Consider the following 23,724-nt stretch of genomic DNA (forward strand, 5'->3'; position numbering starts at 1 on the left):
ACCTCGCTGGTACCGCCGCGTTAGGGCCTTCACACGTCTCCTCCCTGTTTACCTCGCTGGTACCGCCGCGTTAGGGCCTTCACACGTCTCCTTCCTGTTTACCTCGCTGGTACCGCCGCGTTAGGGTCTTCACCCGTCTCCTTTCTGTTTACCTCGCTGGTCCGCCGTGTTAGGGCCTTCACACGTCTCCTTCCTGTTTACCTCGCTGGTACCGCCGTGTTAGGGCCTTAACACGTCTCCTTCCTGTTTACCTCGCTGGTACCGCCGTGTTAGGGTCTTCACACGTCTCCCTCCTGTTTACCCCACTGGTACCGCCGCGTTAGGGCCTTCACACGTCTCCTTCCTGTTTACCTCGCTGGTACCGCCGCGTTAGGGCCTTCACACGTCTCCCTCCTGTTTACCTCACTGGTACCGCCGTGTTAGGGTCTTCACACGTCTCCTTTCTGTTTACCTCGCTGGTCCGCCGTGTTAGGGCCTTCACACGTCTCCTTCCTGTTTACCTCGCTGGTCCGCCGTGTTAGGGTCTTCACACGTCTCCTTTCTGTTTACCTCGCTGGTACCGCCGTGTTAGGGTCTTCACACGTCTCCCTCCTGTTTACCTCACTGGTACCGCCGCGTTAGGGCCTTCACACGTCTACTTCCTGTTTACCTCGCTGGTACCGCCGTGTTAGGGCCTTCACACGTCTCCCTCCTGTTTACCTCGCTGGTACCGCCGTGTTAGGGCATTCACACGTCTACTTCCTGTTTACCTCGCTGGTACCGCCGTGTTAGGGCCTTCACACGTCTCCCTCCTGTTTACCTCACTGGTACCGCCGCGTTAGGGTCTTCACACGTCTACTTCCTGTTTACCTCGCTGGTACCGCCGTGTTAGGGCCTTCACACGTCTCCCTCCTGTTTACCTCGCTGGTACCGCCGTGTTAGGGCCTTCACACGTCTACTTCCTGTTTACCTCGCTGGTACCGCCGTGTTAGGGCCTTCACACGTCTCCTTCCTGTTTCCCATCTTCACCGTTTAGCTGTTGACTGTGTGAATCCGGGTTCTTTTAAGACAATGAAAGGACTTTACAACAAAGCACAATAATATTTACACCTTACCTGAATATCTGAATGCTCGAGCTTCTTTTGAAAAGACGGCACATTTTTACATCAAGGTGTTCCTCTCCTGCTCACACAACCACAGACACCGATCAAAGACGCACAGGGACGGTGACTGAAGCTATCCCATTGGCTCTTCAAACTAGCTGACGGCAGATGTGGCACCCAGAACGCTCGGCGAGTTTGGCCACGCTCGCTAATGAGCCGTGAGTCAGAGCTGCACATCTCACCACACGGCCGGAGGCCTCAGATCGCTGCTTTCTGTTATTTGGGGTTTTGGAGGGAGAACATTAGTCACTAAGATAGATATGAGACTGCTAACGAGCGCTGCCACACAAAACAGGCTTTCCTAATTAATTGGACTCGGGTGCCTCATAAGCTTTGTACTTAGCATTCCAGTGCGTCCGCGGCGTGCCAGGGTTGATCCATCGCTCTAATGGCGGGTCCAAGGAGGACGACTGTCACCGGAGGAGGGGGGGGCACATGCTAAGAGAGCAAAGCTGTGCAGAGTCACACACACATCAGAGCAGTTTTCTTTTAAAGCTAACATTCATTTTTTATATATATATATATATATATATATATATATATATATATATATATATATGCATTCATTGAAGCAGACAACAGGAGTAAAAACATGTTGTGTGACTTTCACTGGTGGAAACTAAATCAAAGTTGCCTTTTCATTTCCTGTTTCGGCGGTGACTGACATTTCAATCTGGAGCGACAAGTGAATGAAGGAAGATAATTGTTTATTATAAACAGATGATGTGTGATAATGACGTCTTGACATCGAGTCTTTGAAGCTTCAAATCCACAGGGAGATCTGTAATCAGGGGCGCCCGCGCTCAGCAGCAGCAAGACGAATACCCCCGCACAGTCCAGACTCCTGGGGGGGGGCTGAGACTGGTAGGAGGAGGAGGAGGAGGAGGAGGATGATGATTAGAAGGAGGAGGGGGAGGAGGAGGAGGAGGAGGAGGAGGATAAGGAGGAGGAAGAGGGTGATGAGGAGGAGGGGGAAGAGGGTGATGAGGAGGAGGAGGAAGAGGGTGATGAGGAGGAGGGGGAGGATGAGGAGGAGGATAAGGAGGAGGAGGATAAGGAGGATGATGATGAGAAGGAGGAGGATAAGGAGGATGGTGATGATTAGAAGGAGGAAGAGGGTGATGAGGAGGAGGATAAGGAGGAGGAGGGAGAGGGTGATGAGGAGGAGGGGGAGGAGGAGGAGGATAAGGAGGATGATGATGAGAAGGAGGAGGATAAGGAGGATGATGATGATGATTAGAAGGAGGAAGAGGGTGATGAGGAGGAGGATAAGGAGGAGGAGGAGGAGGGAGAGGGTGATGAGGAGGAGGGGGAGGAGCAGGACAAGGAGGATGATGATGAGAAGGAGGAAGAGGGTGATGAGGAGGAGGAGGACAAGGAGGATGATGATGAGAAGGAGACTCCAAAGCCTTTTAGAATCCAGGATTCAGTTGTTATTTGACCTTTCGTGACCCCAGAAATGTGTGCTGGATGGACTTGAGTGGCCCTGCTGTGTTGGCCCCTGTGCACCTTCTGTCAGACGGAATGTGACCGTCATGTGGCCCTTAATGTCCCTCCAAACAGGGTAAGATCTGATCTGGAAACAGGCCAACAAAAGAAATATAGTTAACAAATAATAAAAAACAATCGTCATGTGAGAATGGATGCTTCCGAACTTTAATGGGAGCAGATAGCAGTTCTGACTATTTTTTTTATCAAAAAAGTCTCAAAGCTTCATCGGTGTCATTTAAAACCCTGTGATGGAATGCTTGTTTACTCGTCACTGATTGGCCCACGGACTGCCTCTGTCATTTCTGAAGAACGACATGTTTACCGTCGCCTTGTACTAATAATGTTGGGAGAGATAAAGATTGCTGGAACATTGCTGTCAGTATTGTAATCCAATCATAAGACATAATTCGACACTGCAAGTTTTCCTCTCCGTCTCTCGATCCTTCAGCGATGACAGTGCACGGCGCCACCGCGCTCTGATGGAGGCGAGGGTTTACAATGCTGGCGAGCCGCCGATGGCAGAGTTCACCGTATTGGAGATTCATACACTAGTCAGGCATAGCCGGTCCCCCCACGGACGTGTGTGTGTAAGTGTGTGTGTAAGAGTGAGTGTGTGTGTCTGTGTGCCGTCTCACCACCAACCCTGTCTCACCCCCAACCCCGTCTCGCCCCAACCCCTTCTCACCCCAACCCCGTCTCAGCCCAACCCCGTCTCACCCCCAACCCCTTCTCACCCCCAACCCCTTCTCACCCCAACCCCGTCTCAGCCCAACCCCGTCTCACCCAAACCCTGTCGCACCACCAACCCTGTCTTACCTCAACCCTGTCTCACCCCAACCCTGTCTCACCCAAGCCCTGTCTCACCACCAACCCTGTCTTACCCCAACCCTGTCTCACCCCAACCCCCATCTTAGTCCAACCACTTCTCACCCCAACCCTGTCTCAGCCCAACCCCGTCTCACCCAAACCCTGTCGCACACCCAACCCCGTCTCAGCCCCAACCCTGTCTCACCCCAACCCCGTCTCAGCCCAACCCTGTCTCACCCCAACCCCGTCTCAGCCCAACCCCGTCTCACCCCAAGCCCGTCTCAGCCCAACCCAGTCTCAGCCCAACCCAGTCTCACCCAAACCCTGTCTCACCCAAACCCTGTCTCACCCAAACCCTGTCTCACCCCAACCCAGTCTCAGCCCAACCCAGTCTCACCCCAACCCAGTCTCACCCCAACCCCATCTCATCCCAACCCTGTCTCACCCCAACCCAGTCTCAGCCCAACCCCGACTCAGCCCAACCCAGTCTCACCCCAACCCCGTCTCAGCCCAACCCCATCTCATCCCAACCCAGTCTCACCCCAACCCCGACTCAGCCCAACCCTGTCTCACCCCTAACCCCGTCACACCCCCAACACAACTGTTGGTCAGCGACCCTCGGCATCTGCTCTTTCAACTAACTCCAATAGAAACCCACCCGCATCTTTCTGAGATGGTCAGAGTCCGCACAGAGCGGGTAGGAGGAGGAGTCAAACAAACTTAGACTTTCATCAAGGAGAACAGTGTTTGTGTCCTCAGTCACTCCGTAGTGACTTGAGTCCCAACTTCAATGGGTTTGTTGCCTGAACCTGACTTCCTGTGAAGACGGGAGTTTATTTTGAAAAGACAGTGTGCAAGTAACGGGAGGAAGCTGAGCTGTGCGTCTCCCCAGAACATTGTAGCGTTGAGAGGCATGAGAGGCGCGTGGCGGCGGCCTGGAGACGTTGTGGAGCGCTGCATGAGTGATGCCGGATCACATAATAGGTACCCACAGACCCGACCAATGGCGAGGACCAGACTGACGGATCGGATGGCGGTCCCTCCAGGTCATCATGTGGACCAACAGAAAAAGATGAATGCTCTTTTTGTGTTTTATAACATCATGACATCCATTCTTTTACCCCTGAATGCAACATGTTTCTTCATAACTCACCTGAACATAATTAATAACAAAAAAGACTTATATTCAATTTTGGTGTTCATACACAAACACACAAACACACCAGCGTCCTGTCGTCATTGTTCATAGATAAAGCTATGATTATGATCTTCCTCTGTGAGAGAGATTCTCAGTCTACCAGGTGTGAGAGCTCCACACCTCTCCTCTCTCCCGTCACTCATCAGTGCACCGCTGCATCCATTCACATAGATAAAAGGTCCGTTCACCACAAACACCCATCAGCAACTTGGAGGAGAAGGCTTCATGTTGCAGAGATTACTTTGACTTTGGTGTCGGATTTGCAGCCCGGCTCTTGAATTAATTAAGAATCTCAGAGGTTTCGCAGCCCAGAGAGAGAGAGAGAGAGAGAGAGAGAGAGAGAGAGAGACAGAGAAAGAGAGAGAGAGAGAGAGAGACAGAGCTGAAGTGTAGTAAATGTGGGACAAACAGAAGCGTAATAAGTCCAGCCCCTCTGTCATGTTTAAGTCTGTGTGTGCAGCTGTGTGTGTGTGTGTGTGTGTGTGTGTGTGTGTGTGTGTGTGTGTGTGTGTGTGCATGCAGCTCTGTGTGTGTGTGTGTGTGTGTGTGTGTGTGTGTGTGTGCATGCAGCTCTGTGTGTGTGTGTGTGTGTGTGTGTGTGTGTGTGTGTGTGCATGCAGCTCTGTGTGTGTGTGTGTGTGTGTGTGTGTGTGTGTGTGTGTGCGTGCAGCTGTGTGTGTGTGTGTGTGTGTGTGTGTACGTGCAGCTGTGTGTGTGTGTGTGTGTGTGTGTGTGTGCATGCAGCTCTGTGTGTGTGTGTGTGTGTGTGTGTGTGTGTGTGTGTGTGTGTGTGTGTGTGTGTGTGCATGCAGCTCTGTGTGTGTGTGTGTGTGTGTGTGTGTGTGTGTGTGCGTGCAGCTGTGTGTGTGTGTGTGTGTGTGTGTGTACGTGCAGCTGTGTGTGTGTGTGTGTGTGTGTGTGTGCGTGCAGCTGTGTGTGTGTGTGTGTGTGTGTGCGTGCAGCTGTGTGTGTGTGTGTGTGTGTGTGCACTGTGAAGTGTTTAATGTGATCACTTTTCCTTTTTTTTCTCTCTCCATCCTGATGTGCAGCTAAAAAGTGGATTTTCCACACCTGCGGGGCCGTGGGTCCGGAGGGCCCGACACCCACTCAGTGCCTCAACTCCTACAGGATCACCAACGTCAACGTGACTGTGGGCACCCGGGGGCCCTTCAAAGGCATCCAAATGTGGCGGGTCCCAGAAACCGGCACCTACAGGTAGGCCTGATCCCAGAGTCTCTATGCACACCTTCATTGGGTCTCACTGCACAGCTGCACCAATCAGGAAGTACAACACACACAGCTCATCCATGCAGACTCCCCTCCCCTCCTCACAACTCCATCACTGCTCCATCACTGCTCCATCATTGCTCCATCACAGCTCCATCACTGTTCCATCACAGCTCCATCACTGCTCCATCAATGTTCCATCACAGCTCCATCAATGTTCCATCACTGTTCCATCACAGCTCCATCAACGCTCCATCACAGCTCCATCACTGTTCCATCACAGCTCCATCACTGCTCCATCAATGTTCCATCACAGCTCCATCAATGTTCCATCACTGTTCCATCACAGCTCCATCAATGTTCCATCACAGCTCTATCAATGTTCCATCACTGTTCCATCACAGCTCCATCAACGCTCCATCACAGCTCCATCACTGTTCCATCACAGCTCCATCACTGCTCCATCAATGTTCCATCACAGCTCCATCAATGTTCCATCACTGTTCCATCACAGCTCCATCAATGTTCCATCACAGCTCCATCAATGTTCCATCACTGCTCCATCACAGCTCCATCAATGTTCCATCACAGCTCTATCAATGTTCCATCACTGTTCCATCACAGCTCCATCAACGCTCCATCACAGCTCCATCACTGTTCCATCACAGCTCCATCACTGCTCCATCAATGTTCCATCACAGCTCCATCAATGTTCCATCACAGCTCCATCAATGTTCCATCACTGTTCCATCACAGCTCCATCAATGTTCCATCACAGCTCCATCACTGTTCCATCACAGCTCCAACGCTCCATCACAGCTCCATCACTGTTCCATCACAGCTCCATCACTGCTCCATCAATGTTCCATCACAGCTCCATCAATGTTCCATCAATGTTCCATCACAGCTCCATCAACGCTCCATCACAGCTCCATCACTGTTCCATCACAGCTCCATCACTGTTCCATCACAGCTCCATCAACGCTCCACCAACGCTCCATCACAGCTCCATCACTGTTCCATCACAGCTCCATCAACGCTCCATCAATGTTCCATCACAGCTCCATCACTGTTCCATCATTGCTCCATCACTGCTCCATCAATGTTCCATCACTGCTCCATCAATGTTCCATCACTGCTCCATCACTGTTCCATCATTGCTCCATCACTGCTCCATCAATGTTCCATCACAGCTCCATCAATGTTCCATCAATGTTCCATCAATGCTCCATCACTGCTACATCACTGTTCCATCATTGCTCCATCAATGCTCCATCAATGTTCCATCACAGCTCCATCAATGTTCCATCACAGCTCCATCAATGTTCCATCAATGCTCCATCACTGCTACATCACTGTTCCATCATTGCTCCATCACTGCTCCATCAATGTTCCATCAATGTTCCATCAATGTTCCATCACAGCTCCATCAATGTTCCATCACTGCTACATCACTGTTCCATCATTGCTCCATCAATGTTCCATCAATGTTCCATCAATGCTCCATCAATGGACCCTGGTATTACGTAAAAACAGTCTACGTCGGTGGTCTTAAAGGCTTGGAAATACCTCAACAATCAGCATCGGCTTCCGGACCTCCAACTGTGCACTGCAACAGGATGCATGCTGGGATATCTGCCTCCAATGCAATGATCAATACGCCTCCTGGGGGCATCCATGGCAACATTATGCATTTAACTTTGGTTCTGAAAGCTTCAGGCCTCCCACACTAACACAAGTCCTGCAATTTTACAAAAACACCTTCTGTCTCCGCACCGACTCCTGAATCTGGTTTTGACGTGTCCCGGTTTAGCCGGCGGAGCCTGTAAATGAAGCCGACAGATGTCACAGAGATGAATATGTGCTCTGCATATCCCAGAAGTCATTAGGCAGCTGAGGTAGCAACTGATCGCCGGGCAGCGCTCTCTCTCTCTCTCCCCTCGGAGCTCGACTGCCGGGGAAAAGAAACGCTGAAGCGCCAAAAGCCAGTCAAGTCGGGGGTTGCTGTTGTTTCTTGGTAGAAAATACAATAGGGCATTTGTAATAAGTATGTTCTCATGTGACGGTGTGTGTACTTGTGTGGTGGAGAATACATGGAGACTATCATTATGATCATGACTGTTGGTTCGTTCCTCCCCAGGGTCACAGCCTACGGTGCAGCCGGCGGGCGGAGCGTGTTGGCCATGAGCAGGTCACATGGCGTCTACATCACCGGGGACTTCCTGCTGAGGAAGGGCGAGCTGCTGTACATTCTGGTGGGCCAGCAGGGGGAGGACGCCTGCCCCAATGTAAGTCTGCATCATGCAGCAGATGCTGAGGAGAGGCTACAACACTGTCATGGAGATGAACACGAGGAATAATCCACGTTTTCATGTGTGGATCTACTTCCACATAGTCAAACACATTATGTGGATTCATGTGTGAGTTCAAACCGGACCAGCAGGAAGCATACGTACATATTATTTACTTGTTTTAAATGTATCAGCCATCGTCTTATTGGTGACCCTCACAGTGAGGGAGCAGCAAGCCGATTGGCCGATGCAGAGCAGATTGGACAGGCCGTGGTGTAAGTTTAAACCAGGTCCTGGTGTAAGGTTTAACTACACTGTAAATGTACACTGAAAATACTGGTAACTTCACTATAACTACTGGTAACTACACTGTGATTACTGGTAACTATTGGCAACTACTCTGGAACTACTGATAACTACTGGTAACTACATTGCAACTACAGATAACTACACTGAAAATACTGGTAACTACTGGTACCTACACTGAAAAATACTGGTAACTTCACTATAACTACTGGTAACTACACTGTAACTACTGGTAACTACTGGTACCTACACTGTTATTACTGGTAACTACACTGTAAATACTGGTAACTACTGGTACCTACACTGAAAATACTGGTAACTACTGGTACCTACACTGTAACTACTGGTAACTACTGGTACCTACACTGTACACTACTGGTAACTACTGGTACCTACACTGTAACTAATGGTAAATACACTGTAACTACTGGTAACTACTGGTAACTACACTGTAACTACTGGTAACTACTGGTACCTACACTGAAAAATACTGGTAACTAAACTGTAACTACTGGTAACTACTGGTAACTACACTGTAACTACTGGTAACTACTGGTACCTACACTGAAAAATACTGGTAACTTCACTATAACTACTGGTAACTACACTGTAACTACTGGTAACTACTGGTACCTACACTGAAAATACTGGTAACTACTGGTACCTACACTGAAAAATACTGGTAACTTCACTATAACTACTGGTCACTACACTGTAACTACTGGTAACTACTGGTACCTACACTGTTATTACTGGTAACTACACTGTAGATACTGGTAACTACTGGTACCTACACTGAAAATACTGGTAACTACTGGTACCTACACTGTAACTACTGGTAACTACTGGTACCTACACTGTACACTACTGGTAACTACTGGTACCTACACTGTAACTACTGGTAACTACACTGTAACTACTGGTAACTACTGGTAACTACACTGTAACTACTGGTAACTACTGGTACCTACACTGAAAAATACTGGTAACTAAACTGTAACTACTGGTAACTACTGGTAACTACACTGTAACTACTGGTCACTACTGGTACCTACACTGAAAAATACTGGTAACTTCACTATAACTACTGGTAACTACACTGTAACTACTGGTAACTACTGGTACCTACACTGAAAATACTGGTAACTACTGGTACCTACACTGAAAAATACTGGTAACTTCACTATAACTACTGGTAACTACACTGTAACTACTGGTAACTACTGGTACCTACACTGTTATTACTGGTAACTACTGGTAACTACACTGTAAATACTGGTAACTACACTGTAACTACTGGTAACCAGTAAAGGGAGGAGCAGTGTAGTAGGAGAGTACTAAGGTAGGTTGAAGGCCAGTTGAGCTGCTGCATTCTGGGAGAGCTGCAGAGGTCGGAGGGCGAGGACAGGTAGACCAGCCAGGAGGGAGTTGCAGTAGTCTAGGCGTGCCAGACTTCATCTCATGGCTGAATAGTGTTTCCTGTTCAGGAGGGAAACGACCTGGAAGTCTTCCTTCTCATCTCCTCAATAACATCCGTTCAGACATCCTCCTGATGAGGTCTGGGTTGAACTGGAGTCCTCTGTAGCATCTTCTTAGTGAAGAAGGAAGCCAGCAGCAGACTGGCAGAGGAGCAGATATTTAGAGATCTCGTCTGCAAGTGTGCATTTAGTGGCTTATTCAACAAGCTACGGTCAAGTCATGTGTTCATCTTAGTAAAGATAAGATGGAGACTTGAGCTAAGCTAATGTGAGCCAAGCTAATGTAAGCTAAGCTAATGTGCTGTAAGATTTGATTGGCTGTGTGGAAACAAGGGTTCCAATCACCTGATTCAATGCTCAACTAAGAGGTGACATCATGTAAATATCTCCCTTTTGGTTTCGTCTTTGAGAGTAAATATGTTGTTGCAGACCAAGCCAGCTATCTATCTCCATCCAAACATCCTAACATTTCAGCGACAACTGTTTAACTGTGGTGGAAGCTCACCGTGATGTCTCCATTGTCTCCCTTAAGCTGACTTGTGCCCTTTTGCCAGAGGTGGCTGTCATCCATTACACTCTGGAGTTCCTTCACTGGCAGGGGTGCAGCATGCCTCCTCGCACAGTTCACAAGACTGAGACTAAAAACTCCCACAATCCCTCCAGTCACCAAAAAAAAACATCCATCATCTGGATTTGAAGCGTTCAGGCCACTGAAAACAGCAACAAGGGCTTCGTTGCCAAAGTCTGAGGAGGAAAGCACAAGCAGATTTAAAATAGTACAGTATAGTTATGAACAGTGTTTAAATGTCATAAAACTACTATTATTTAGAATAGAATAGATTAATTTCAGCTAGACGTTACACAAAGACAGCTTTTATATATTTGTCTCTGTCTTATTAAAGTTCTTAATGAATTAACTGGTCAGAGCCATTATTAAAGACATTTAGTCCATAACTGGAGCAAGTATCCGAATACAACCATTTGTATGATAGTAGTATTATAGAAGTATTTTTTAGGCAGAAAAATGACTAGGTAAGGTTTAGGAAGATATCAGTTTTGATTCAAATATTTACCAAATAATTGTAAACTAGGTCATTGTTGGCTTCACACAGGATCTGAAGAGTGGTCTCCTGGGTGGAGCTCCTTCCAAACCTCCCCCCTACGTGGACCGGGTCGCTCTACGTCACCTTCTCATACAGGAGGCCACTCACCTTCTTACAGTATTTTAGAAAAGGGATCATCCATATCACCATGATGGTGGCCTCATAGTCATAGACTTCAGTTCAACACTCCGGTCCTCCACAGGTTGGAACCGGTTCTTGTGACCAACATTATGTCCTTTCAGCGACTGCTGACTGCTGAACCTCGACTGCCTCTCTCAGCATTGTTGGTGGATGTTTTCACCACATCTATCCTCTGCAGCACAGAACCAGCAGTCTCTCCAGATGCTGCCTTGCTTCCTTTTAGTTTGTGAACAAGGCTCATTCCATTAATAATGCACGTGGAGTCTTCTCCCATATTTTCAACTCCTTATTCGGATTTCTCTCTTCTGAGATCGGCCTTGTTAGTTTTCCGTGATGAGCCATCTGGATCAGAGAATGCTGGGCAGTGGAGCATATGAGCCAGGACCTCTTTAATGTGCAGATCACATGCCCAAAGAGACCTCAATCTGCTTCCAACATCGGCTCCTCCCTTTGTGCTCGGGTCCATCACTTTTAATCTTCAGATTCTGTGTGCCCATTTTGTCATTTTTCCATATTTTGGTACATGAGCTCCAGTTAAGTCAAAACCACCTTTACATGAAATGTAACAATAGCAATGTTAGCATGAATTATAAGATGATGCAGGTTTGGCAGCGCTGCTTGTATTAGAGGTTCTAGTGAGACGTGAGGCGAGGGAGAGATGGGCGAGGGAGAGACAGGTGAGGGAGAGATGGGTGAGGGAGAGATGGATGACGGAGAGATGGGTGAGGGAGAGATGGATGAGGGAGAGATGGGTGAGGGAGAGATGGGTGAGGGAGAGATGGATGAGGGAGAGATGGGTGAGGGAGAGATGGATGAGGGAGAGATGGGTGAGGGAGAGATGGGTGAGGGAGAGATGGATGAGGGAGAGATGGGCGAGGGAGAGACGGGCGAGGGAGAGACGGGTGAGGGAGAGATGGATGAGGGAGAGATGGGCAAGGGAGAGATGGGTGAGGGAGAGATGGGTGAGGGAGAGATGGATGAGGGAGAGATGGATGAGGGAGAGATGGGCGAGGGAGAGATGGATGAGGGAGAGATGGATGAGGGAGAGATGGGTGAGGGAGAGATGGGTGAGGGAGAGATGGATGAGGGAGAGATGGGCGAGGGAGAGATGGGCGAGGGAGAGACGGGTGAGGGAGAGATGGATGAGGGAGAGATGGGTGAGGGAGAGATGGGCGAGGGAGAGATGGGTGAGGCAGAGATGGGTGAGGGAGAGATGGGTGAGGGAGAGATGGGTGAGGCAGAGATGGGTGAGGCAGAGATGGGTGAGGGAGAGATGGGTGAGGGAGAGATGGGCGAGGGAGAGATGGATGAGGCAGAGATGGATGAGGGAGAGATGGGTGAGGGAGAGATGGGTGAGGCAGAGATGGGTGAGGGAGAGATGGGTGAGGGAGAGATGGGTGAGGCAGAGATGGGTGAGGGAGAGATGGGTGAGGCAGAGATGGGTGAGGCAGAGATGGATGAGGGAGAGATGGGTGAGGCAGAGATGGGTGAGGCAGAGATGGATGAGGGAGAGATGGGTGAGGCAGAGATGGGTGAGGGAGAGATGGGTGAGGCAGAGATGGATGAGGGAGAGATGGGTGAGGGAGAGATGGGTGAGGGAGAGATGGGTGAGGGAGAGATGGGTGAGGCAGAGATGGGTGAGGGAGAGATGGGTGAGGCAGAGATGGATGAGGGAGAGATGGGTGAGGGAGAGATGGGTGAGGGAGAGATGGGTGAGGCAGAGATGGATGAGGGAGAGATGGGTGAGGGAGAGATGGGTGAGGCAGAGATGGATGAGGGAGAGATGGGTGAGGGAGAGATGGGTGACGCAGAGATGGGTGAGGCAGAGATGGATGAGGGAGAGATGGGTGAGGCAGAGATGGGTGAGGGAGAGATGGGTGAGTGTGTCATTGTGTGTCTACACATGAATTCACACGATCTCAGCTGGGGCTCAGGTTCTGCTTCTAACATCACTTTCATTTCTGTATTTCCTTGAAACATGACAAGCTGCCTTTTATTGGTTAATATAATGAAACACAATTCAGACGACAGACTTTTGTCATCGGCATGCAGTATAAATGCCATCAATGGTCCGGATCACGTGGACATACATCTATTATCAAGTGCAGTAATAAAGATTGGCAGATGTGACCAACCTGAACCTCTCTCGATGTACTTGTCATGGGGGATTCATTGGATATAACATTTATTTAAAAACATTCCAGGTCTATGTACATATCTGCAACATAATTAAGTATGGAGTATATTGAATTAGGGTTTGTAGAATCCACCGGCCTCATTTAATCTAATTAGGTTTCAGAAAGCATGGAAGTGAGCTGCAGAGACGTCTTATTCAGTGAGAAACAGTCATCCTTCACTGTGCTCAGGAAGCTGCTCCACAATAGTCACACACATCTGCAGACATTGGAACAGGAAATGACTAACTACTGGAATCTCACTGGAGCTTCTCACTTAGAGAGGGAGCATTGGTTCCTGTCTCTCCTGTGTGCATCTGGATTCTTCGGTTTGGTGTTTCTCACTATTATAATGCTGAACCATGCTAAGACTCCCAGCAGCTGGAATCTGGCAACCGCCCAACCTTTTCAAACACAACTGACATGATGAAAGCTAGTCTTTGCTGACCTGACATCCTCTCCCTCCCTGCAGTCCAACGGCATGCTGAATAGAATCTGCCTGGAGCAGAGCGGCCCGACGGTGAACAAAACCCAAGTGAAAGGAGGCGGAGGAGGAGGTGGTGGGGCTACCTACGTGTTCAAGGTAAGGAGGTGCTGAGCCAAAGTCAGGCCAGTATCTCTGTAGGCACACGTGTATCATGCAGGTGTTATTAGCATTCATTCATACCACAGAAATAATATGATGACCTTCTAGGGCTGTCACCATATCAGATCTTCACTGCACGACCATCGCAGACAGAAGACGATTAATGATGTGATCGTGATATCTTTGTGTTTCTTCTATTTTTTGACAAATGAATTATGGGTTATAGAGGTAGAGACAGTAATCATAGAGTTACTGGATTAATATGTATAATAATATTTAGAAATGTAACTGTGAACACTAATCCCCAGGTGGACAGAGAGGTGTACACCCCCCTCATCATCGCCGCTGGAGGAGGTGGCCGCGGCTACAGCAGCCTATCAGAGACCCAGCTGGAGCAGATGGACTATGACCCCAGCCAACCGGGACGCAGCGGGAAGTCCAGCACCGCAGGTACACCGACCACAGCTTTGATGTGTGTGTCGTTACCACTAAGTGTGTGTGTGTCTACAGTAGGAACATGCCACATGCATTTCTGTTGTTTAGCACCTTTTTCTGCACACACACCCATCCCATCATCAGCGTGCTGTGTTCGCTGGCAGGTGGAGGTGGCGGTTGGAACGACGGGCTTCCCATCAGTCAGGGAGGCAGACCGCTGGTGCTCGGAGGCCAGGGGGGGCAGGCCTGTCAGAAGTTCTGGCAGACCCGCGGCGGCTTCGGCGGGGGCGGAGGGGGCTGCATATCGGGGGGCGCAGGTGGAGGCTACAGAGGTCAGTCTGACAGATTTAAGAGGTGCATCTGGAACTTTAAACATTATGTTGAGCTGTCAGATATGACCCAAATGTACAACTTGTGTTTCATACTGAATGTGAAAGGGTGACAGATATTATACAGATCAGAAATCAGCTGCATGTCCTGTTCCTCTCGACCGCCCAATCAACTGTTAATCATTCCAGATGAAACCACACGGCGCTCAAACATTAAAGTGTGACACCTTGTATCTCCTTGTTCCGGGTGTAAATCATCGTTTGTGTTTGTGGCGTTAGATCAGCTTTAATGATCCTCAGTAGAGAAACGGGTCGTACTAACAGGGAAGTACAACGAAAGAAGCACGTACACATAAAGAACATACTGGAAATAACACTGAAGCAAAAAGGGTGGTGGGCGGAATGCAAATAGCTGCTACATTAGAATGCATGGGGATATGCAGTGCTGAATATGTAAATACTGATAAATACTAATATATGTATATGAGTAAGGAGGAAGGCCAATGAGAGTTCACATTACAGCAGATGATGTGACACAAAAGCATCCCTTGTGTTTCTGTTCCATTGTACCGTGTGTTACAGCAGAGCGGCGCAGGACTGGGTCCTAACGAGAGGAATTAATTAGCTTCCTTAAACCTGGTCCCTTATCACAAAGTCAGTGGGTTTTGGGTTAGATCCCGTAATGAGGTCAGTGGTGAACACAAGCTTAAACGATTTTCTACCATATGAAATACATTAGTAAATGCTTTTACACGTCTTTAAAAACTCATCCCTGGTGCAGGTTGCAGCCTCAGAGGTCATACAACCGCTGTTCACTTGTGAAGATTATTTTGCTGGGGGAAAAATATGTATAATAAACTTGTTTGCCACAGAGTTTATTTTCTGCAATAATCCAAATTCCAATGCAAAAATCACTTTGAGTATTTGTAAGTGGTAAATGGAACTGCATTTATCAATGGGCTCACACACATTCTCACACTGATGGCAGAGGAGCTGCCTGCACATCAGGATCTAATTTTATCTAACTCATTCATACACATTCACACTGCGATGGCACAGCATCGGGGGCAATTGGGGCATCAGTTCAGACTAGACTAGCCGGGATGCAATGCTATCTATCCCTGCAGCACCATATTAAGTTGAGGGAACCAGTACGATGCTACCTTCCAGGGTCATCCCTGCAGCACCATATTCAGTTGAGGGAACCAGTACGATGCTACCTTCCAGGGTCATCCCTGCAGCACCATATTCAGTTGAGGGAACCAGAACGATGCTAGCTTCCAGGGTCATCCCTGCAGCACCATATTAAGTTGAGGGAACCAGTACGATGCTACCTTCCAGGGTCATCCCTGCAGCACCATATTCAGTTGAGGGAACCAGTACGATGCTACCTTCCAGGGTCATCCCTGCAGCACCATATTAAGTTGAGGGAACCAGTACGATGCTACCTTCCAGGGTCATCCCTGCAGCACCATATTAAGTTGAGGGAACCAGTACGATGCTAGCTTCCAGGGTCATCCCTGCAGCACCATATTCAGTTGAGGGAACCAGTACGATGCTAGCTTCCAGGGTCATCCCTGCAGCACCATATTCAGTTGAGGGAACCAGTACGATGCTACCTTCCAGGGTCATCCCTGCAGCACCATATTAAGTTGAGGGAACCAGTACGATGCTACCTTCCAGGGTCATCCCTGCAGCACCATATTCAGTTGAGGGAACCAGTACGATGCTACCTTCCAGGGTCATCCCTGCAGCACCATATTCCGTTGAGGGAACCAGTACGATGCTACCTTCCAGGGTCATCCCTGCAGCACCATATTCCGTTGAGGGACAGTGCCAAGGTTTAGTCACTGTGTTTCTCCTGGATTCCAGGCGGCAACACCTCCCTCGACAACAACCCCAGACATGACGGAGACGACGGCACGTCCTTCCTGGGCCCGGAGGGGCAGCCCTTCCTCTACCCTCTCAAAGGTAATGTGATGACTAATGAGTTCCTGCTCAGCATTTGATACCATCAAGTGTTTGGAGGTGAAAGTTAATGTGTTTGTACTTCACAGAAACAAGGAGGGAAAAAAAGGTTTTGCTGTTGACATTTCTAAATGATTTGTAGTTGTGGATTTGCTTTCGACGGAGCACGCTTTCACAGCACACAACTAATATAGATCTGTACATCCAGATGAGACTGAACTGCTTCACTCAGTCAAATAAAAAAAAAGGATATTGCAAAACATGTTGCTACAGCCACAGAGGGTGACAGAAGACACGCCCAGATGATTTGTTAAAGGCCTCCAGATAGGGAGGAGGAATCGCTCAATAAATCCATCTACTTGTTGCATATACATCTGAACCCGACAGGCAAAAGAAGCCATGACCGTCCATACATCATGTGAGATTCCCTCTTCACTCAGCTTCATAGAGAAAGAGTAGAAGAAATTGAAGTGATTTTCAAAATTGTCTTCCATCCATTGGGCTGAAGGAAAGACGGCGCCGATATCTCCCTCCCATTGAGCTTTAATAGGGCCGATACCGTCTAGGGAGGAACAGCCACATTCTTCATTTTGTCATCCAACTCGCTTCATTTCCTGTGCAGGAGGAAGAAGACTTCAGGATGAATTTCAGCTGTAAAGAAAACACAAATTGTGTCTTTCAAACTAGACCTAAACTCCACATTATTCTCGTTCACTCATTTGAGTGTGTGTACATAAAAAGAGTGACTCTAAAAAGAGTGACATAAAAAGAGCAGGGTCAGAATATCAAGTAGTATATGTCATTTTACAACTTAAAATAATAATATCATGTGAATAAAGGTCAGGGTAGGGGGCATCTGTGGTTTGAGGTTGTTATCTCAAATGTCTGGGCAGTAATTTCCTCCTCAGCGTGACGTTCAGGTTCTCAAGCTCAAATAGAAAGCAGCAGTTGAATCCTTACTGGAGGCCGGCAGAGAATCACACTGTCTATCAGAACACACTGGCCGCTTGATGTGCTTTATAGTCTCCATGGATGTGTCCTCACAGGCCCCCATCACTGTTTTATGCAAGAGACGCCACAAACACGGAGGCTAGAAGACAAATGCATATTAAAACAGTATGAATTCCATGCAGCTCATCGTATAGTTGAAGGTGTGCTGAGAATCATTTCTTTCTTCGTTCCTAGAATAAGGTGATGTTGGGAAAATCATGAGTCTTTTCCTGCTCAATGTGTTGAGTGTCCTGAGATGACTTCTGTTGTGATATGACACTATGAATACAATTGAATTTAATTGAATTTAGTTGTCTTTTCATGTAAAGCTCCGTCTGATTGGACGATCTACCCAGTTCACTTAGACCTATTACCCATAAGGCATCTCTTCTTTCCAACTATACTTTAGACTACTTTGCACGTGTACATTTACTGTGTTGTTTGGGGTCATGTACTGTGTATTTGATGTGTATTTGTGATCTGGTTGGAGAAAGCTTTTTCCCGTCCCCCATCAAGAAATATTAGTTGATGTCGTCACTTTCCCGATTCCAGTAAGACCAAGGAGTTTTCAAGATCCACACAGAGAATCACACCCACGCATTAGTATGCAGCCGACGTCTTCACTCCAGACATTTGTATTCTCTCTTCGAAGCCTTTCAACTGTTTCTGGGTTAGATTTATGTATTTGCACTTACAGCGCTGATAACAGAATGATGAGAGAAAATAGATTCTTCAGATGAGAACATACGCTTTGCTTACTAAACAGTAAGCGTTCACAGACGGCCCACACCTAATTCATGTCCGCTGACTGACTGATATGCTGGACATTACAATGAAGAGAATTGCTTCTTTTCAACCCTAAATAACGAATGGATATTGTACCAAAAAAAAGTTCTAAAGTAATTTATGGCAGAGCAGTTGTGTTTGTGGAGAGCAGAGAGTGTGAGGGTTTCGTTCCAGCAGACATCGCAGCAGATCGCTCAGCGATTAGCACACTTCACATCCAATCAGGGAACTCGTTTGGTTTCAGAGAGGATGGATGAAAACATGGTTTCATCTAGACCCGTGTCTGAGGAGACCTGTTGACCCTGAATAAAGGTCTGAGGAGGCCTGTTGACCCTGAATAAAGGTCTGAGAAGACCTGTTGACCCTGAATGAAGGTCTGAGGAGACCTGTTGACCCTGAATAAAGGTCTGAGGAGGCCTGTTGACCCTGAATAAAGGTCTGAGAAGACCTGTTGACCCTGAATGAAGGTCTGAGGAGACCTGTTGACCCTGAATATAGGTCTGAGGAGACCTGTTGACCCTGAATAAAGTCTGAGGAGACCTGTTGACCCTGAATAAAGGTCTGAGGAGACCTGTTGACCCTGAATGAAGGTCTGAGGAGGCCTGTTGACCCTGAATATAGGTCTGAGGAGACCTGTTGACCCTGAATAAAGTCTGAGGAGACCTGTTGACCCTGAATAAAGGTCAGAGGAGACCTGTTCACCCTGAATGAAGGTCTGAGGAGACCTGTTGACCCTGACTGAAGGTCTGAGGAGGCCTCTTGACCCTGAATATAGGTCTGAGGAGACCTGTTGACCCTGAATAAAGGTCCGAGGAGGCCTGTTGACCCTGAATAAAGGTCCGAGGATGCCTGTTGACTCTGAATAAAAGTCTGAGGAGACCTGTTGACCCTGAATGAAGGTCTGAGGAGGCCTGTTGACCCTGAATATAGGTCTGAGGAGACCTGTTGACCCTGAATAAAGTCTGAGGAGACCTGTTGACCCTGAATAAAGGTCCGAGGTGACCTGTTGACCCTGAATGAAGGTCTGAGGAGGCCTGTTGACCCTGAATAAAGGTCTGAGGAGACCTGTTTACCCTGAATAAAGGTCCGAGGAGGCCTGTTGACCCTGAATAAAGGTCCGAGGAGACCTGTTGACCCTGAATTAAGGTCCGAGGATGCCTGTTGACCTGAATAAAGGTCTGAGGAGATCTGTTGACCCTGAATGAAGGTCTGAGGAGGCCTGTTGACCCTGAATGAAGGTCTGAGGAGGCCTGTTGACCCTGAATAAAGTCTGAGGAGACCTGTTGACCCTGAATAAAGTCTGAGGAGACCTGTTGACCCTGAATAAAGGTCCGAGGATGCCTGTTGACCCTGAATAAAGGTCTGAGGAGACCTGTTGTCCCTGAATGAAGGTCTGAGGAGGCCTGTTGACCCTGAATAAAGTCTGAGGAGACCTGTTGACCCTGAATAAAGGTCCAGAGGAGACCTGTTGACCCTGAATAATATAAATAAAATGTGTGTGTTTGCAGCGATGGAGGGCGACGGCGAGGTCATCATCAGCCCGGTGCAGAACTGCAGCCACTGTGAGAGCGACGAATGCCACGAGACTAAAGACGGCATCTTCTGCTACTGTGACGATGACCTCATCCTGGCGCCGGACGGCGTGTCCTGCATCAACGCCACAGGTCTGAAACACACACACACACACACTGGGTCTGGTCTACGGGAGTCTGTGGAACTAATCCCAACACAGAGATGACTTAAGCCCGATGTAATAGACTGTGACTCAGTGAGCAGATGATGAATTCATCAGCAGATGTAATTAAGCCCGGGAGGCTCCGGATTCTATTGAATCTTTGTCTGAGGAAAGTGTTTTTATTTTAAAGTGCCTTCATCATTCATAGTAATAATCAATCTGTAGGATAAGCTAAGCTGCTAATGGAAATGGATACACCTGTAGTAGCATTAGCTGGTTGAGTCCGGCTTGGGGATTTATCTTCGTGCTACAGATGGAGAAAGGCTCTTCATCTGGTCACGTCGAGGATTTCAGCTGAAAGTGCTCACCTGGAGTTATGTCATCATATCGTACCATGAATTTTTGGGGCTTCATGGATCTCTGCCGATTAGATCATAACAACCACGAACAATCTGTTTTCCCACATGCTGTGTCTTCTTTCTGGGTCGAACGGCAACAAAGGAGTGCAGACAAACCCCGCCGGGCCAGGGTTGCCTCTTCAATTATGATCTGTAATCTCAGACGAATGCCGAGTGTATGAATGCAGATGTGAAATGAATTAATATGGCAGAATGTCACTTTAGAATTTTAAGCAAAATAACAGGGCTATTAGCATTTCAATGGTATCGTAATGACCTAGAGGGTCTCGTTGCCCTACGATTTGCCAATCTGTTCTTGGGAAACGAGGAGCGGGAGATTATTCTGTGATGCGAGGTCACCAGAGGTCACCGTCTCAATGTGGTGTCTCCGTGTGCCGAGACAAAGAGATGAGATCTGGAAGGGGAGTTGACATGCAGCGTCCATCGCCGCTCCTAAACTCTGTTGTGTCATCGCTTTCACATCATTAATTAAGTAGGAGATCAGAGCGCCGAAGTGAATGCTAATGCTCCTCCGGGCCAGATAACTATGCCCTCGTCTCCCCTTGTCTTACAGAGGTGTCCCTGCTGCCCCCCCAGCTGTCGCCCCCCCACCTGGCTCTGGGCCTGTCGGTGGGCACCTCGGCCCTCATCGCCGCCCTGCTGCTCTCCGTGTCCGCGGTCATGATCAGTAAGTTAAGCTTCAACTTAGTCGTGACAAATGTTTGTTTTTTTATCATATAAAGTCAGGCTTTAGTCCATTCTTGTTCCTGGCACCGAAACTTCTCAACAGCTGGAGTTATTTTAGAGTAAAGACTCTGAATGAAGAAGGATGAGATGTGACTGAGTGTCTGTTGGGACCACTGGGAACCACAGGGAACTACTGGGAACCACTGGGAACTACTGGGGACTACTGGGAACTACTGGGAACCACAGGGAACTAGTGGGAGCTACTGGGAAATAGTGGGAACAACTGGGAATGACTGGGGACTACTGGGAACTACTGGGAACCACAGGGAACTAGTGGGAGCTACTGGGAAATAGTGGGAACAACTGGGAATGACTGGGGACTACTGGGAACTAGTGGGAACAACTGGGAACTACTGGGAACCACTGGGGACTACTGGGCAATAGTGGGAACCACTAGGAACCACTGGGGACTACTGGGAACTAGTGGGAACCACTGGAAACTACTGGGGACTACTGGGGACTACTGGGAACAAGTGGGAACTACTGGGGACTACTGGGGACTACTGGGAACTAGTGGGAACCACTGGGAACCACTGGGAACTACTGGGCATCACTGGGAACCACTGGGGACTACTGGGAACTACTGGGGACTACTGGGAACTACTGGGAACCACAGGGAACTAGTGGGAGCTACTGGGAAATAGTGGGAACAACTGGGAATGACTGGGGACTACTGGGAACTACTGGGAACCACAGGGAACTAGTGGGAGCTACTGGGAAATAGTGGGAACAACTGGGAATGACTGGGGACTACTGGGAACTAGTGGGAACAACTGGGAACTACTGGGAACCACCGGGAACCACTGGGGACTACTGGGCAATAGTGGGAACCACTAGGAACCACTGGGGACTACTGGGAACTAGTGGGAACCACTGGAAACTACTGGGGACTACTGGGGACTACTGGGAACAAGTGGGAACCACTGGGAACTACTGGGGACTACTGGGGACTACTGGGAACTAGTGGGAACCACTGGGAACCACTGGGAACTACTGGGAACCAGTGGGAACTACTGGGCATCACTGGGAACCACTGGGGACTACTGGGAACCACTGGGAACTACTGGGCACCAGTGGGAACTACTGGGCATCACTGGGAACCACTGGGGACTACTGGGAACCAGTGGGAACTACTGGAAACCACTGGGAACTACTTGGAATGACTGGCGACTACTGGAACTACTGAGAATAACTGGGAACCAGTGGGAACTACTGGGGACTACTGGGAACTACTAGGAACCACAGGGAACTAGTGGGAGCTACTGGGAAATAGTGGGAACAACTGGGAATGACTGGGGACTACTGGGAACTAGTGGGAACAACTGGGAACTACTGGGAACCACCGGGAACCACTGGGGACTACTGGGCAATAGTGGGAACCACTAGGAACCACTGGGGACTACTGGGAACTAGTGGGAACCACTGGAAACTACTGGGGACTACTGGTAACTAGTGGGAACCACTGGGAACTACTGGGGACTACTGGGGACTGCTGGGAACTAGTGGGAACCACTGGGGACTACTGGGAACTACTGGGAACCAGTGGGAACTACTGGGCATCACTGGGAACCATTGGGGACTACTGGGAACCAGTGGGAACTACTGGAAACCACTGGGAACTACTTGGAATGACTGGCGACTACTGGAACTACTGGGAATAACTGGGAACCAGTGGGATCCAATGGGAACCGGTGGGAACCACTGGGAACTACTGAGAACCACTGGGGACTACTGAGAACCACTGGAACAACTGGGAACCACTGGGAACTACTGGGGACTACTGGGAACTACTGGGAACCACGCGGAACCACTGGGGACTACTGGGAACTAGTGGGCACCACTGGGAACCACTGGGGACTACTGGGAACTACTGAGAACCACTGGTAACTACTGAGAACAACTGGGAACTACTGGGAACCACTGGGAACTACTGGGAACCACTGGGAACTACTGGAAACTACTGGAGACTACTTTGAACTACTGGGAACCACTTGGAACCAGTGGGAACTACTGGGAACCACTGGGAACTACTGGGAACCACTGGGGACTAGTGGGATCCAATGGGAACCACTGGGAACTACTGGGAACTACTGGGAACTACTGAGAACTACTGGGAACCACTGGGAACTACTGAGGACCACTGGGGACCACTGGAAAATACTTTGAACTACTGGGAACCACTGGAAACTACTTTGAACTACTGGGAACCACTGGGAACTACTGGGGACTACTGGGAACTATTGGGAACCACTGGAAAGTACTTTGAACTACTGGGAACCACTGGAAATTACTTTGAACTACTGGGAACTATTGGGAACCACTGGGAACCACTTGAAACTACTTTGAACTACTGGGAACTACTGGGAACCACTGGGAAGTACTGGGGACTACTGGGAACTATTGGGAACCACTGGAAACTACTTTGAACTACTGGGGACCACTTGAAACTACT

General features: G+C 48.7%; 1 protein-coding gene across 2 annotated transcripts in view; it reads left to right on the forward strand.

Annotated features, from left to right (window-relative positions):
* The window catches only part of alk (ALK receptor tyrosine kinase), a 413,707-nt gene that overhangs the window by 372,290 nt on the left and 17,693 nt on the right, over positions 1 to 23,724 (forward strand). For both annotated transcript variants that reach the window (XM_084013902.1, XM_084013903.1), the window contains exons 12-19: positions 5,688 to 5,853; positions 8,006 to 8,153; positions 13,831 to 13,941; positions 14,253 to 14,394; positions 14,544 to 14,711; positions 16,581 to 16,679; positions 19,961 to 20,116; positions 21,100 to 21,213. In XM_084013902.1, coding sequence (XP_083870028.1) covers positions 5,688 to 5,853; positions 8,006 to 8,153; positions 13,831 to 13,941; positions 14,253 to 14,394; positions 14,544 to 14,711; positions 16,581 to 16,679; positions 19,961 to 20,116; positions 21,100 to 21,213 — 1,104 coding nt within the window. The remainder of the gene's footprint in view (positions 1 to 5,687; positions 5,854 to 8,005; positions 8,154 to 13,830; positions 13,942 to 14,252; positions 14,395 to 14,543; positions 14,712 to 16,580; positions 16,680 to 19,960; positions 20,117 to 21,099; positions 21,214 to 23,724) is intronic.

The sequence above is a fragment of the Eutrigla gurnardus genome, assembly GCF_963514095.1.
Source record: "Eutrigla gurnardus genome assembly, chromosome: 7".
Classification (NCBI taxonomy): domain Eukaryota; kingdom Metazoa; phylum Chordata; class Actinopteri; order Perciformes; family Triglidae; genus Eutrigla; species Eutrigla gurnardus.